This window comes from Columba livia, chromosome 9 (assembly GCF_036013475.1).
Source record: "Columba livia isolate bColLiv1 breed racing homer chromosome 9, bColLiv1.pat.W.v2, whole genome shotgun sequence".
In the NCBI taxonomy this organism is placed as follows: Eukaryota; Metazoa; Chordata; class Aves; order Columbiformes; family Columbidae; genus Columba; species Columba livia.
The window spans coordinates 26,511,813-26,529,240 of NC_088610.1; the positions used below are offsets into that span (position 1 = coordinate 26,511,813).

General features: G+C 36.8%; 1 protein-coding gene across 5 annotated transcripts in view; it reads left to right on the top strand.

Annotated features, from left to right (window-relative positions):
- CLSTN2 (calsyntenin 2) overlaps positions 1 to 17,428 on the top strand; it is a 439,253-nt gene that overhangs the window by 369,000 nt on the left and 52,825 nt on the right. For all 5 annotated transcript variants that reach the window (XM_065074409.1, XM_065074406.1, XM_065074411.1 and 2 more), the window contains 3 exons: positions 4,299 to 4,484; positions 9,940 to 10,188; positions 10,783 to 10,904. In XM_065074409.1, coding sequence (XP_064930481.1) covers positions 4,299 to 4,484; positions 9,940 to 10,188; positions 10,783 to 10,904 — 557 coding nt within the window. The remainder of the gene's footprint in view (positions 1 to 4,298; positions 4,485 to 9,939; positions 10,189 to 10,782; positions 10,905 to 17,428) is intronic.

A 17,428-nucleotide genomic window follows, 5' to 3' on the forward strand; every position in this document is an offset into this window, starting at 1 on the left:
TTTGCTAAAAATGCCCTGTATCTTTAATTCAAAGTAGAAATGCAAGTACCAAAGCTTGTACATTTTGGAAATGTCTTATGGCCATTGATCTTTTGCCTGTGGAGAATGCTGAACTGTACAGCAGGTTATTTATTGAGGTGGCTGCAATGTATGATATTCTGGAAATGTGCACTTTTCAATAAATACCTAGTGTTGAAAGAAAATTGTTGTTTTGTGAGGACAGTGCGCTGCTCTTCCAAATAGCATTGGTCAGAATCTAGTGCTGTCTGACTGCTGCTTTTAAGATACAGGGAGTTTCATAAATCATGAAAATACATGTATTTTTGGTGAAACTACAGAGATATTTCTGATCTTGTTTGCAATGCTTTGTGTATACGGATATTTTTATTTATTTTAGATTGTTTCATTTTTTTCAAATTAATAAAGAGGAAAATGTTTAATAAAAATATCTTGGCAAAGCTATGAAGTATATAGGTATTAAAAAAATAAAAGCAGCAGAATAGCCTTTAGCCAATATCCAGCCTCTATAGATGGGACAGATGCGAAGATGCTGTAGAGGAAACAGATCTACCAATTACATTGCTCTGGGAACTTTATGTTCCAGTTATTATGCAGAGATGCTGCAGGGACCCACTAAAAGCACTACATAAATCTGATCTTACATTTAGCTGCCAGGATGCACATCTTCACTCCAGCGTGAAAGGTGGTTTTCATTTCACTGGCATAGTACGAGTTGCGTTAAAATGTCTTCAGTTTTAATTACCTTGTCATGATTTTTAATGTCATGAGGTAGAATTAAAGTTCAAAGCCACACACATGTAGGAGGAGACATGAATCAGGTCATACCTCCTCTGCACATGTGCCATACTCCTTCAAGGGAAAATCAGATTAAAGCATTCTTGGTGTCATCGAGCATTAGAAATTAGTGAAAATACATCGATTATATATCGATCACAAGGAAAAAGAGTCATGCACAAAACTGTTAGTGTAGAAATCAAGGAAAGTCATTACATTATCCTCCTGTTAAAAGAAAAATGTGTTTAGTACATTGAGATTTACTTTTAAAGGTTCAAACTGCACTGAAGTTTGATCCATTTTGATCTTGCAATAGTTTGAACACCTCAGAGACTGAGAATCAAGTTGACATAGTTGTTTTATAATTGATGACACCTGAACCACAAACTTGACATCGTGATATTTACACTCTGATGTTGTTATGTTGTAAGTCAAATCCAGCTGGAGCTGTCTTGTATTGTTTGGAAGAGCTTTATACCACAAGTGGCATGCAAAATCCAAACAAAAGCTGTCTTCTGCAGTGCTAAGCAGGGCTAGTTCTGTTCAAGCTTTTCCTGTGGGATTAGTCTTCCCCTGCTACTGGGGAGGCAGAGTTTACTTTTCTCAGTCTGCACTGTAATGTGCTGGTATCACATGCCAGTTTGTGGCAAAGAAGGAACCATGTGGGTGGAGTTTATCTAATCCAGTGCAACCTACCAGTGCAGGTGGGATTGTCTGTCTTTTGACTGCTTGCAGAGCCCTAGACATGAGTTAGTTACAGATACATATATTTTAAAAGATACAGTTTATAAATATCTGCAGGGGACTGAGGTACAAATACACTAGTACAAGTCTAGTTGATGTTTTACAATTTAAAGCTGAGATAAATGCAGGTGATTTAGAATGATCAGGGTTTATGATTACCATTTTTGCCAAGTTGAAGGGTAATACTGTGAAGTGAAACACCTCTTCCCATCCAAGGGATGTTCACGTGGCAGAAACAGAGGTCTCACATTTTTCTTCCTTGGCATTTTATATAGCGTGGTTTTTATAAGACATTCTTCATGTAACTGGAGGTGACCGTGCAGTTGCAGATATTTTACAGTTAATAATTCAGTCACATCTCACATACACTAATGAGTATTTTGCATGAGTGCCAGTTAATTTGATATAGCTGAGAAATGAAAATGTGGCTGAAACTTGAAAGCTGCTGAGATAGTCAGAAGTATTTCAGGTACTGATGAGAACCTCTTTATTTTTCCTTCCAGGTAGAGGAATATAATGTTTTAACTGGTGAATAGGAGAATATAAAGATCAATAATTCATACGTTACTAGCATGTATACAAAACAGCAAATTATTTTATTTTTACCTGAAGTACCTGAAAGAATTTGCTGCTCTTGTTTGATTGGAAAAATGTTACCCTTAAGTTTCTGGAATGTATAGGGAACAGAAATCTGTTATTATAATGATGCACCTTATATGGTACTTGAAATACTAAGGGAGCTGTTTAAGTCGACAGTTGCAGACAAATTAATGCAATCCTGCAGATCAAATCTAACTAAATATGGAATGAAGTAGCTGAATATTATTAACTGAAAACTACTACTAAAATAGCAACTCAGCTGACGTGTGCACAGGCAATAAAGTAGTTGTAGTTGTCCTTTAGGCGGTGATGTGCAAGTCTGAAATATTTTATTAAAAATAGATGCTAAACATTCTTTTAGTCTCAGCTTCCTCTTGAGAACAAAATGCTACATGAGTACCATTGGGATTAAAAGTTATGAAGAAAATATTAGAATTTTGAAATGCAGACTAGTGGCTGCCAGCATCCTGTCTCCTTTGTCTGGAATCTGGACTGATGATTGCTCTGCGTTTCAAACTGTTTGCTTCAGATTTTCTTGTGAATTTTTAATCCACTTTAAGATTGTGGGAGAGTGCAAGCTTTCTGAAAATGAGGTCTGTTGAAAAACCAAACTCCTTCACCTGCTAGATTTATATGTATATATTTATTACTTCTCCTTCCACTGCTATTTAGAAAAAATGTTTCTGTCCTTTTGCTTTAAAAGATTATTGAGTGACCTAGAATTTTTCCATTTCTGGAGTACTCTTTTACCTGGGTCTAAAAAAAGGCAGCGACACTGCAGCTGTGTATGTAAGCATATTTCTTTTGACAAATGTTACAGACACACAGATGTAGACATTAGGTAGCAGAGTTGAATGTTTTTGTGATTTCACAATAATTAACCGTTTGCATCTCTATATTAATGTGGAATTCTTATTTATGTTGTGTGGTAATTTGGCTGGAGTCGGTTAAAATGTGAGAGAAAGATATGAACCTGTTAGAGCAGGTCCAGAGGAGACCACAAAAATAGCCAAAGGGCTGGAGCACCTCTCCTCCGAGGACAGGTGGGGAGAGCTGGGGGTGTTCAGCCTGGAGGAGAGAAGGCTCTGGGGAAACCTTACTGAGGCCCGTAGTGACAGAATGAGAAGTAACAGCTTTAAAGTGGAAGAGGGTACGTTTAAATTAGACTTAAAGAATGAATTCTTTACTACAAGGACAGTAAGATTGTGGAACACTTGTCCAGAAAAGGTGTGGTTGTCTCATCCCTGGAAGTCCTCAAGGTCAGATTGGATGGGGCTTTGAGCAACCCCTTCTAGTGAAAGATGTTCCTGCTGATGGCAGGGGGGTTGGACTAAGTGATTTTTGAAGGTCCCTTCCAAACCAAAACGTTCTATGAAAATATGAACTATGAAGATAGCCAAAATATGCGTTTTTCATTAATGCTGCTTGCTAGAGTTTTCTCTGAAGCGGGTTGCAAACATCATAAGTAATTTGATTTAAAAATTAAATGCTTTAGTTGAGAAGCATAGTGGTATGTATGGCATGTCCAGCTGGCTGCCTAAGGCAGGTGATAGTTTAAATGTTGTGGGCTGTGAGACATCTGCATAAGCAAAACCACAGATGAGTGAGATCTGGCTGAAAGTATAAGTAGTCCTTTCAGCTATAACGTTCTGTCATTAATACTTCACAAAATTAGTAAGACAACTGAAGACAAGAAGTGGCACTACAGACGTGTTATATTAGCCTTTGGTCACAGTCCAGTGAGACTGATGTATAAAGCCTGATCTTTGGAGATATTTGTTCTGTATCACAAAATGGTGAAATTTGACCCAATTCAGTGCAGCTGACAGCCTCGGCCCTGTAGAGCAAGCTTGTAGTCTGTCACAGGGACACCGAGACTGGAGATCCAGACTCACACCAGTTAGCACTTCTTGTCAGGATATGCATATACGATGTGCTTGTGTGACTCTAGCAGCAGTCATATTAGTTAATTTAGCCTGACACTGTTACAAAGAGGGGCAAACCCCAGTTTTTGAAGACAATAATTTTTTGATGCAAAGTTCAAACTTTTATTTTTGTCTTAGTGACCTTTCAGAACAATATGTCATTTAAAATTTTATAAATCCCTTCCCTTTTGTAATCACTCTTTGATCTTTTTGTTGTTTTGTTTTGTTTTCCAGACTGGAACAAACGGATTCAATACAAGCCTGGTTCTGGCAGCATACCTTTGTTTCCCAGCATTCATCTAGAAACGTGTGATGGACCAGTTTCCTCAATACATGCAACCATTGAATTACAGACCAATTACATTGGAAAGGGTTGTGATCGTGAAACGTACTCAGAAAAATCTCTGCAGAAATTATGCGGTATGGATATCACTTTCAGTTAATATAATACAATTTTTCCAGATAAAGCACCAGTTCCTTGTCACCTGTAAGCACGCACTGTGTGGATTTACTCAGCTGGTTCATTTTGAATCATAGCAATGAAAATGAAAGGAGTGGTTATAGTTGACTGGTGCTTCATTCTTCTTTGCCATTTGTTTTCACTATTTTCGTAACTTCTTCCTACTTTAACTTTTTTCTCTCCTCTTCACCTTCCCTTCTCTATATTCTCTCTTCTATGTTCTCTCTTCCCTTATTTCACCTCTTTCTCACTTTTTCTTCCCTCTGCTACTAATCTGGTGTGACAGTATAGTGAGATTTCAGGTATAGATTTGCCATCATAGGAAGATCGTAGGACTTGAGAAGAATTGAGTCTCTATCTTGTGTTTCAGTCTTCCTGACTCAACTCTCTGTTCCTCTCCTAAGAACTGTGCCAGAGTAAAAACAAACAAAATGTAAAGGAACATTTGGGCTAATTGAGAAAAATGTTTAAGAAACATAAATTTCAGAAAATAGGTATCCTAGTAGAGAAAGTTTTCCTAATTTTTTTTTTTTCCACTTTTCCTGCCTTTTGATAACTTGGTCTAAAAGATACAAATTCATTTTGAAAGGTAAATTAAATACTTGAGGACACTGCTGTACTTTCATAACTTTAAGATTCTGTGTGTGGCAGAGCAAAAGCCACATGTCTTTTGCCTTTTGATATCTGCTCTTTCTCTTCCTCCTCTGAAACTGTGTCATCTTAAGAGTTCTCATCTGAAGCCCTGATGGTGTGGAACATTGATTCTCATCTCCAAAACATCTCTTTACCTGGCTCCTGCCTGAGCTATAGTATTTTTTCCATTTAAATGCATGGATCTTTGGTTTTGGTGCTCTGCTGTATAGCTTACATTTGCTTTGATAACCACACAACAGGGTTGCAGATATGTTAAGATCAATACACTAACCTTTAAGAAATAATTTGTTAAATGAAAATATTCAGCCAGTGTTACGGCATGATTAAAACGGGAGAGCCAGTTCCCAGGGAAAAGTAGTTTGCAGTTACGATTACCAATCACGTGTGCAAATTGAGAAAGTGACGTAAAGGTGAGTGGGAGTAGTAGCATTCTCATAAAATCTGAACACTTTCAACCTGAAAATTGCTTAGTCGAGATTACAGAAGCAATCATAATTTTAATCCTGTGTCTTTATCTGACTGACTGGGGTCTTAGAAAAGCAGGAGAAAACCCATCCGCCAACAGTATGTATTTTCATCGCGTTAATGACATTACAAATGAGAGGTTAACCAAGGGTTTGTGACCTATTGGAGTCTTGATTTCATAAAATACTGGCATTGTAATAAAAATGAATATGTTATAGCTAAAGTCAAGTACTTTTGCCTCCTCTAAGAACCTGTATTGGCAGCAAAAAGAACATTGCTTTATGCCTGTTACAGACCTGAACTGCAAATGATACAATCATTCAGAGGAGATCACTATGTACAAGATCTAAACCACCAAATGATTACCTTGACATAAAACACTAATAGCAACTATAGCCAACAATATTATCAGTTCAAGTGTAGCACCAAAAGTAGATAACTTCTGCTGGTTTAAAATTCTTTAGTTGGGAAGGTTGTGCAAAGTGTGGCTCGAATACCTTACCTGTTGACACTTAGGCAGTAGAAAAGAAAATGTCAGGTCTTTCTTTTTCTCCTGAATAAAATAGATGTTCCTCAATACTAGTCCGATCTTAACCTGTCATCTGCACCATGTGTAGGCCTAAACTGGTGAAAAGCAGAATGATCAAAAACATTTCAGCAAGTCTGCCAGTGCCATTGTAGTAGTTGCACACAGCCTTTGAACAGGTGGACAGGTGTACTGTCTAACGGAACTGCTGAACTTCCAGTTTTTACTCGGCACGTCTGTCAAGGAACAGAATAGGAAGCAGTTGAGAAAACAGATAGAATGTAAAAAGTATATGTAAATGGGGGTAAAAATTGTCACTGCTGAAAGAACTTTTTTTTTTTTGTCCAAGGTTTCCATATTTTCATAGAGAAGAACAGATAAGGTAGAAACTTATAATAGGACTTCGATAAAAAGGTTGTGAATGAAAATGAACTTTACATCAGAATTGCATTTGGACTAGCTTATGCTTTGGTATTTAGTATTTGTTACCATTCTTAATATAGAGCGAACTCTTATGAATGCAGGTTAAATTATTTCTGGAAGTCGGTTTTCTCCCAGAAATTACCTTATTCTATCTAATGGTTGACTAAATTATTTGAAAAGGAAGAAAACCCTGTTTTTTTTCTACTGGAAAAGCATTGTGCAATTGCAGAGAGTGCAGAGCTGAGCAATCACAGATACTCATCTGTGCCATATAAAATGCTAGATTCTTTATAATCAAGGGCCCGGTTTATAAATCCTGTGCTCATTCCTTTACTTATCTGTTTCGAAATCTGGAGAATTCAGATGCTAAGGACAGTGCATTAATTTTATTTTTTTTAATATGACTGATGGCTTAGGCCTGCCTTTCAGTAACCCAATGATTTGTACTCACTTTGGCAGTCAAGTGGGCAGTTTAGATGATTAAATTACACTTCAGTCATTTTAAAGTCAAGGAACTATTAGTGTTGTGCCTCAAAGCATTTTAGTAAGCATTTTTTCACCTTGTCATCCAACAATAACAAATATAAAGAATGTATAAAAGACACAATTGACTGCAAAAACATGTCCAGAATAAATGTCACCAAAAAAAATAGTGGCCTAGAATATGGTGGAAAGATGACTATGGTGCTTTGCTCTTTCCCTCTAAATTTAGATAACGTAGAAAATAATGGCCTTGCTAATTCTCACATGTGGCAGATGAGAAACTGCAATAAGGAAACCCTGAGTATCAGATTTAAGGCCATGCTCTAGCTAGGATGGTAGATCCTGCCCTCTCTCCTATATCCTGGGTTGTGTAGCTTTGCCCGAGGCTCAATTTGGGCTCGATTTTATGTGGGTGGTTTGCTTCCAGAGCTAAGCTAACGGCCTGATCCAGTTCAGCAAGCAGCAGCAGTATGTGCTTAACCTGGCACAGATTTGCAGCAGGAACATGAAGGGTGAGAGAGAAGGTGGGGACAGCTCTCTAAGTTGCTTGTGAAAAGGAGCACTTGAATATGCAAGGACTACCTCAGGGGTCTCGATCCAAAACTCTGCTCCTGCATTATTCTGGAAGCATTTTAGAAGAAAAGGGCATAAGCCCCTAGATTTTGGAAGGGCACTGATCCAATAGCATGATAAGGCTCTTCTGGGATGACCTCCAGATACATCCTCTTGGTGTTACTCCAGGTCTGTGTAGCTGGAGCAGCTTGAGCAGCTTGAGATGCTGGTTGGATTTATTAAGATTGAAACAATATGATTTCCTACAACTAAATCTCCCAAGCACATAATCCAATAGTTGTTCTCATGGCAGGATTAATACATACTAACAGGATGAGGCCCAGAGTAACCCATAAATCTCCATTAAAAGATGGGTAAAAAACTTGTTGAGCTTGGTACCCAAGTGCTATTACACAGGCCTGACATCAAGTAGGGAAAATAAGGTAGTTTACTTAAGCACCTTGCTGAATCAGAGTTTAACAAGCAGTTAAACAGTATTCAAGAAGCAATTGCACAACACCCTCAGACACGTGGTGTCAATTTTCAGGTTGTCCTATGCAGGGACAGGAGTTGGACTTGATGGGTCCCTTCCAACATATCTAAGCTATATGACAGACTTCCATTTTGGAGTTTTCCCATAAATTCATTCTAGTGGAAAAATAAATCTTTCCAAATTTTTATGGCCAGAGTGGATAGTGAGGGATGAAGCTTTTTCTTTGAGCCCATAATGTACCCAATATAAGCATGTGCCCATTTAAAAGCATATGTAAAGCGTTCAAAAGGAATGTGACCTACACCATGGTGCAAACAATTTCTGTTCCTTCTGTAAGTTAAAAAATTACCATAAAATTACCATAAAAATTAACACAAAAGGAAATTGATTGATAAAATTATGATTTTACTTGTGTTCTGTGAGAGTAATTTTATTTTTTAGTGGCTTTAATTAAAAAAAAAAAAAAGTTTATCACGAATTGTGCCATCTGGACGAATTGAGTTTGATGTATTCCTGTTGATGACGTCTGTGTATTAAGCAATGCAGGGTGGCGTAATATCCAGAATTAGAGTTTATAATTTAAATACAATTTGTGCTCGAATTTTAAATGTGTAGGTGTTAGGCTTGATATTACTATCACTTCAAAATAACCTCATTTTACAGTAATAAGTTTTGGAGAACTCAGTCACTGGGTATTTTCAGATCATTACTATGATACTCTTTAAAAAATCCATATGATACAACTCCACACATTCTTGTCCTAAATTCTACACTCCTGCAGGAAGTTGGCATCTTTTTTTCTCTCCTTGAGTGCTGGAGGAGGGTGGGATATCTTACTAGTTTGGGATTTTTTATTCAGTTGTGGTTTGTTCACGATATTCTTACTTGACAAAGTATCAATAAGAATACAAAGATTGTTTGTCCTTTTTACTCTGGCAAGCACGCTTTCCACTAAATGCTCTCTTTCACCAGCTGAGTAAAGGCTCTGAGTAGCTCATTACATGTTTTTAAAGCTGTCTGACAATTGTTAAGCTGCAAGAGAACACAGAACTGTAAGCAATGGTGCTATTTTATCAGATCTTGGCACCACAGTGTTTTCCATTTCTGGGTTGTTCTTTTTTCCAATTAATTCTAACAAATACTGTGTAGCAGGGGACCACTTTGCTAATTATTTAGCTTTAGGTTGCGTGGGGTGGCTAATGTGAATTGTGAGTACCACTTAAAAGTCTAAGATCTATCATTAGACGAGAACACATGGAGTTACAACTATTATGTATCTCTAGCAGCCAGCATTAAAGTGATATTATCTGGTTTAGGGTGAATACATATTTACATTCATACCAACGTTATTGTCAAAAACCATGGCTATCTACTGGACATGAGGAAACTTGTCCTACATTCATCCCCACTGTACTCTATTTTGCAACGTCTTCCCCACATACCATATATCTCCATGCTGCCAGGGAGGGAAGATGTAAAGATTCCCAGCTGGATGTAGAGAATTTGGTTCTAGTCTTAGCATTTATTAAAATAACTGAAGAAATGTCCTTAATGAATTTTAGAAAACAATTAGAAGTTTCAAGAAGGATAACATTAAATTATTTTCTGTAGTCTGTGCAATACGTTTAATAATTCTTACTGGCTTACTATGGTCAGTATTATATAATGTGTATGTGATTTGATAGTGAAGCTAGTAGGACTATTTGGGTAGTAAAAATAATCTAACAAGTGTGACTCAAACTCCTGGCCTATATTAAATTAATCGTCACAGCTTTTTCATTCGTCTCTTATCATGTTATTCATTATATATCATTTGCAGGAGCTTCCTCAGGTGCCATTGACCTGTTACCATCTCCCAGTGCAAAAACTAACTGGACAGCTGGGCTTCTTATGGATAACAATGACATGATTTTTAAATTTGATGGAAAGCAAGGAGCCAAAATCCCAGATGGAATAGTCCCAAAGAATTTAACTGATCAATTCACCATCACTCTGTGGATGAAACATGGTCCTAGTCCGGGATTAAGAGCTGAGAAGGAGACTATTCTCTGCAACTCTGACAAGACAGGTGAGTCTGTGTATTGAAAAAAGGTTTGACAAAGGGCATAACAAAGTTAGCAGGGTGTTACCTTCTCTCCTATTTAATTTGGTCTGAAGAAAGAGTTGCTAATCTGGGATGATGCCACTCTAAGCATTGTCGACTTGATAACTTATTGAGGGGACTGTTGTCTACCTGAATTTCAAGTACTGGTTCTCCTCTTGGATAATCTCTGTGAACACATCTGTAGGAATTAATAGGAGTTGGTTTATATATTTATATATATATATATATATATATATATATGACTTAGATTGGGAAAATGAGTTCTAATTCTTCATTGAAACTAGTTAGATTAAATATTGATTTGGATTTTGTTTGTTAGTTTTGACATCATGCTTCCATAAACAAAACTGCTACAGTCTAATTCAGGAAGATGCCTGCCATATGTGGCTTCCCTGAGAAACACAATGATCCATGATATTGAGAAAAGTCAATTCTTCTGGAGTTTTTTTTACTTGGTTGTTTTTTGTCTTTTACATGTATATTGCTTTCAAACACACTCACATAAACGAAAGCGTTGAGGACAGTTCAGATCACTTACTTATTTGTCCCTTCTTTCAGAGATGAACCGACACCACTACGCCCTGTACGTGCACAATTGCCGATTAGTGTTTCTGTTGCGCAAAGACTTTGATCAGGCTGACACCTTTCGTCCTGCGGAGTTCCACTGGAAGCTGGATCAGGTACCTGTGGTTTTCTCTTATCTGCAACCCCTCCTCGTCTCCATCCCCTCTAGAAATCCTAGAGAACAACCTAAATCCTAGCATAATTGCTTTGGGAAATCGGAAGTCTATTGCAATTATGTTGCAACTTGTAACTGCTGCAACAACAACTTCTCACATCCTCTAATTGGGATCCACATCAAAAGAGATAAATGAGTTAACTTGGTTGAGTCATTTTATAGAGTAGGTTTTTTAATTGGGTCATTTTAAGCAGTAAGTAGAGGTTTATATTCTTCGGCAGTGGATAGAGACATGATATTGCATATAGTTCCCTAAAAGTTTTCCATTTATCATTAAAAAAAAAATCTACTTTATCAGCACAATGGAAGTGATGGAAACCTTTTCAATAAAGAGCGTGCTGACACACAGAAAGGCATTAGTAATAGATGGTAAATCTAATCTGCAGACTTTTACTTTCATCTGCTGTGCTGTATGTAATTTCTCTTTATTATGAAGAGTATATCACCAGGAAATTATTATTAAAGAGATAAAAGTTGCCTTTCATAGACTTATTAATTCTAAGCAGGATAAGGATCATTTGGATGAAAGAAGCCAGACTCCAGAAAAGTAGTATTTTCTCAAAGCAAGTTTCTTCATGTCTTTGAGTCCAAACGATGGTATTGAAGATGTAGATACTGGAATGGTTACTTTCCTAATTCACCTTTGAGATGCATATAAAAAGATGACATTTGTGATGATTATCAGATGAATGTGGTAAGAAACTATATGATGACCATAGCACTTGGTTTCATTTCCATTAACCAGTTTGGAATCAGTTTCTGCTGTACTTGATGTGAAATCTTAGAGTGTCTAGAAAGGGATAAATTTACATTTAATCATATTGAACATGACAAGTCGTAAGTAACTGATGTCACCTCAGATAATGCTGTTCTGAGTGCTGAAGATGAATTTGTATTTCTAAGATATATACTAAGCATCTAAATTAACGATAATACAAAGTTTATGTAAAGTATTTTGACTTTGAATGCAATCAGCTTCTCTTTTATATCCTTACAATGAGAAAGGGCCAATTTCCTCTCAAAAAATGAAATCTGTGTGTAACTCTTTTAACTTAACTATGACAAAATACTCAAAAAATGTACTGTCAAAGATAATTTTCCATTGACAGGGGATGTATTTGATTGTGTGAAAAAACTTCTTTATCTCTATTACCATCTACAATTACTTTATTCTTATTCTACTTTCTCCACATGATTTCCATACTTTTTAAAAAATAGACAGGAAAAATGGCATAAACTGGTAAGTACAGGTATGCTAACATCTTTCCATTTTTTTTTCTTATATCACAAAAAAGACAGTCTATCCTGTACTATTGTTTTTTCATATCAAGCAAATTTTTGTGTGTGATTAGCCTTGCACTGGAATTTGATTAGTATCTGTGTTATTGATGAGCAACATATACTCTTTATATTTCTATTTTGACAGTATTATTTCCTTGCAAAAAGTGCTGTTCATCTCAGAAATCCACCTCTGGATGGTCTGTTGATTTGGGAAATCTGTGTGAATTTGAGGGTGCTCAGTGTGTATGTAACTAGTTAAGTGATATTTACAGAATATATACAGATATATACAGAATCACACATCTACAGATTTTGTCTGAAATGAATAATCCTAGGGAAATATCATAAGCAGACAACTTCTCACATCTTCAGCTGAAATTTAATATCTCCTTGGAGATATTTTGAGATTCAATCAGTTGTACCCAGAGTTATGCTTCTGGAGAGAAGTTAGTTTGTTGAGGCCACCTCAGCAAGAACATATACTAAAGGCAGTCCAAAGTGGTGCTTGACACATTAACTCTTTTAATTTCTACTGTTTTGTTCTAAAGTGTATATTTTATTGTCTGCCAGTACTGATTTGTGTAATCTAAAATATGCTCCAAAATTGTAGTACTACCTTAGACCATTGCGTGTGTAGATACTGAAATAGCTCTGGAAATCTCACCTTCAGAACTCTTTGTTCTATAGTAGCAGATCCTCAGATTCCCTGGGCTTTTAGACTGTATCTAAGTGTTGTACAGTTCTCACTGTCTGCCCGGGATACTGTAGACAGCATTGCATACATGACTCTGGAAGACAATTCAAAGATCAGTACCAAGCACAGCCATAGTGGAGTAAAATGTGGCAGAGTACTTTATTACTGAGCTTGCTTTATGATTGTGATAACAATCCATAGCTTGTTTTTGCTGAAAGGAATCCAGTGACCTTGGAATAAGGTGAAGAATAAACTAGTGAAATCATTTATCATTCTTATTTCAGAGTAGTAAAATTTATTATACCAGCTGCTTTGGTCTCTACGTAGTCCACAAGACTACTCATTCTTTCAAGGCACTGACCAAGAAAGTGAGCTTATTGTCATTCCAAATTTAATTAATTCTCTAGATCTTGTTTCTGTGGCGGGTGGCATGCATCTTAGTTGCAGGCTCTATTCTTGGTGGAATAAAAGGAGTCCTGTAACATATTCTAGAGCCACGCCTGAGCAGTGCATCTGAAGCCTTGCCATGGAGCACAGCCATCGTAACTGCCATGCATAGCAAGCGTCTTGAAACCTCCATACAGTGGCTCCCAAATTAGCTCTGGGAACGTTGTGTCTTTAAGTGAGTCCATCGGCCTTAGGATTTATTTTCAGTATGGCTTTCAGTGTATTTAGCCCTATTTGTTACAATAAAATTAATGGACTTTGCTAAGCTAATTTTTTCCTGTTGTGCTGAGGATGCATGACCTGAGAATGCTGTAACTCTGGGCATATGTGCCTTTAGTATCGAACTGTTAACACATGAGTATGTCTGCAAAAAGTGCTAATAATCAGAGGTAACAAACTTTGAACTGAAGGTATCCTTGTTACTTGTAAGAAACACAAGAAAAAAAAAATTGGTGTAGTTTGTTTTTTTCTCCCACTTTCACCCTTTTGGAAAATAACTGTATTAGTAGTGAGAGAATCTATTAGTAGTAATCTGGAAGAAAAGGTTTTGAAAGAACCATGTTAAAGAGAATCAGTGTCAAGTCTCTTATGCCTGCTGGGTAATAAAACTTGTGTGGTTTTCCCAAACATCTGCAATAGCTGCCCGATCAGAGGTGGTTCCTTCCTTTTATTTATTCCCATTTCCTTGGAAGTGCAGGTGTTTTCTTTGTTTCAGAACCATAACCTTTTTTTCTGAGTTTCCCACACAATGGTTTCAGTTGAGTATCATGATGTGTTTGTCAACTTTTTAATAATATATTTTCTCACACTTAACTGTAAGACACTCTTTAAGCCTGAGTACCTATTACATGAAGTTCGGTAGTCTAGTCTGCTCACTTCTTTTTCTTTCAATGCAAAGACATTTCCAAAAGCACTTACAGGAGCTCTATTAGCAGCTCTGTAGTAAAGGTTCAAAGTAAGTTGTCTTGCTCTCATTGTCATCCACAGGAAAATCTTCTTTTGATCCTCAAATTTCTGCTAGAAGTAGTGACAATTAATTCTTCTGTGTTCCCCATTTCTGGTTAATATAGCGAGAACTCTCTCCCTCCATTTCTATGCACTTTAACTGCTGTTTACTATAGTCCACACAGAACCAAATCAAAATAGTAATTTGAATAATGAACCAAGGCATTAAAGCCTTTGGTGACAGTGGAAAACATAACATTAAATAGGACCATGCACAGCATATTTCATGCTCCATTCATCGAAGATATTACATTTCTCATACTAATATTGAGGATAGTCAAGTCAAGAGGTGTTTTTCCTTTCCCTAAATCAACAGAATAGGAACATTTTATTGAGTTGGAGAAGGGATCTTAGCCAAGGATGGAGTTTTTTTTTTCATGTACTTGTTTTTATTCACAATAGGAAATTATTTTCTGTTTTATACCAATGTTATCATCCTGAAAATAGTCTTCTAGCCCACAGGCAAAATTGGTATTGATCCTCTTAAAAAGGGGGGAATACACTGCATGATCTGGAGCCATTCTAAGTCAGCAAAAAATAGATAAATATGCAGAAAGTTATTGTTTCTTTTCTAAGATGAGACAAATTGCTTTGAATAACCCAAGATAAGCCTGCAGTGCTTTTCATTGTGGAAAAGCCCTGACAATTATTTTCATAATAGGAAACAGAGAGAGAGGTTTAGATAAATCTGAGCATGATGCATTTTATCTTTGTGCATGTACATAGATGATGAAGGATAGAGGCAAGGCCTCTATTAGCATTTAACTACTTCACTGACCACACACAATAGGGTCTTCCACCTCTAGAAAACAGAATCACAGAATCGACTGGGTTGGAAAAGACCTCAGAGATCATCGAGTCCAACCCTTGGACTCAGTCTTGTCCGGTCAAGCTCTTCATTTCCGTTTACTTTTTAAAATAAGCTAATGTGCAGGGACATGATACAGCAGGAACTGACTTTTGAAGAAATGTATGTTATGTGATAAGAGAACGAAATGCAAGGGATTTGGTATATGCACCTTTTCTTAGTTAAATTAGCTATTTCCATTAAATTACAGCATTTATGAGTGAAAGTTCTTACATGCTGGAGTTTTAGAAATTAGTGTGTGTTAGTTTTGAGAAGACAGTCATTCACATTGGGAAAGCCCTAGTGGCCTCCTTCTTGAGAGGCTCAGAAAGAAAGAAAATGAGTGAATATTTATGGAAAAGCACACAGCATTGTCAGTCCTGGAGGGTTAAGGATACACGGAGGGGATAGGATGGCACAAGCTTTCATCTTCTCTGTGCATTGTGTTTCACCTCTAGATAAAAGACCTCAGGCTTCTTAGTCCTATACTTTCCAACATAAGAGTTTCTTATGCTCTTAATCACTTATTTTACAAATTGATATGCAAACCTGCACTGCTTTATGCATACATATTTAATAAAATTACAAAAAGATGTAAGTTAGGCATTTTCCTACAGAGCCAGTAAGAGAGAAATGATAAATGAATCATGTTGCAATGGAGACGAAATAATTTCAGGACTTAAAAAGTCTTTGCAGCATCCACAGTACCCCAAGTGTCTTATAGTCTTGCCTGTTCTGGCACAATTTATTTACCAGTTTCCATCTTTAAATGCTATTTTTATGAATTTTTATTCAGCATCTTGCTTCAAAACAGCTTTTGCTAGCACAAGGATGAGTCAGCAGTGCTGATAAATGTCAATAATACTCTCTGAGACTCCAGTCGAAAGAAGCTTGTTTCATATATCTTTTTAATGCCACTGCAGAATCACTGCTAATAACAAAATCTTGACAAAGAAATCACAGTGGCTGTCAAGATCTTGCTTTATGATGTATAAAAATTCCTTTGGGCTAGGTCTGAAGTAGTATTCCCTATAAATTGGCCTGGTTTTGTGCATTTCTGGTTTCTGCAGTCCAGCCCAGTGTGACAAGCAGTGACTGCTCTGTGCTTCTGTTAAACTTCTATGAACCTAAAAGAGCAACTGAGCTGCTTGCAGAAAATATTTTAGAATTCATCTATTTGCATTTTTACTTGGAATTATTTGGATATATTTCTGTGTATTTGTATTCTTCATTTTGCAGTTTTCTTATTTTTCTGGCTGTGACAGTTTTATTATATGATATAGGGTTTTCAGACTAGTTCATGCTGGCCTACTGTTCCCAAAGACTGAAGGTGAGCTAGGTTGGCTCCTCTGAAAACAGCACCTATTATGTGCGCTCTTTCACCTCTTACTTACACGAGAAACTGTTATTCACATATGTAGTTATGTTCGTTACCGGTTAGGACTGTCACAAGCAGCAAGACCCTGTGACACCATAAAAACCCCAAAACAACACCAACAAACAAAACTCTGGGAAAGAAATTCTGTAAGAAATGAAAAGGTATTTCAAACTAGCTCTAGCACCATGAATTAATTGGAAGTATGATATTCTTGAGGCTTACTGTGGAAAAGCCCCCCAAATCAATTTAATTTCTTACATAGAGAATAGCTCAGTATTGACTTAAAAATATGGCTTAGAAAGGCAGGACTGACATCTTTATCCTTCCAAATGCAGGTTAGGAGATAAATAGTGTGTGTTATGAATAAATATGGGTTCATTCATCTGTGTGTGTGAGCTGTTTATTCCAGCCTTGGAGCCATGGTTTCTGGATGTCTGCAGTTCAGGAAGAAAGCTTGGTGATGTTTTTCCATTTACTTACTTTCCGCATCTGGATAAACTCTTGGTAATAGCAAAGTCTAGAAATGCATATGTGTAAGGACATGATGAACAATTACGTAAAAATGCAGAACTGAGCAGCTTTCTAGTTACACAGTTAAAAAATAAACACCGAGTGCTGCCTAACTATAGTCATCAAGTGTTACTGAACTGACATGCTTCCATGATGCAATTTAGCAAAATAAAGGTGCATTATAATAGAATTATTTCATCATGAACAAACTATAGATCTAATTTACTAAGACACGTTGAATTTACAGCATGACAGCACAAAGACATGCTGCAGCTACAGTACATAATCAGGGCTTTCAGGTGC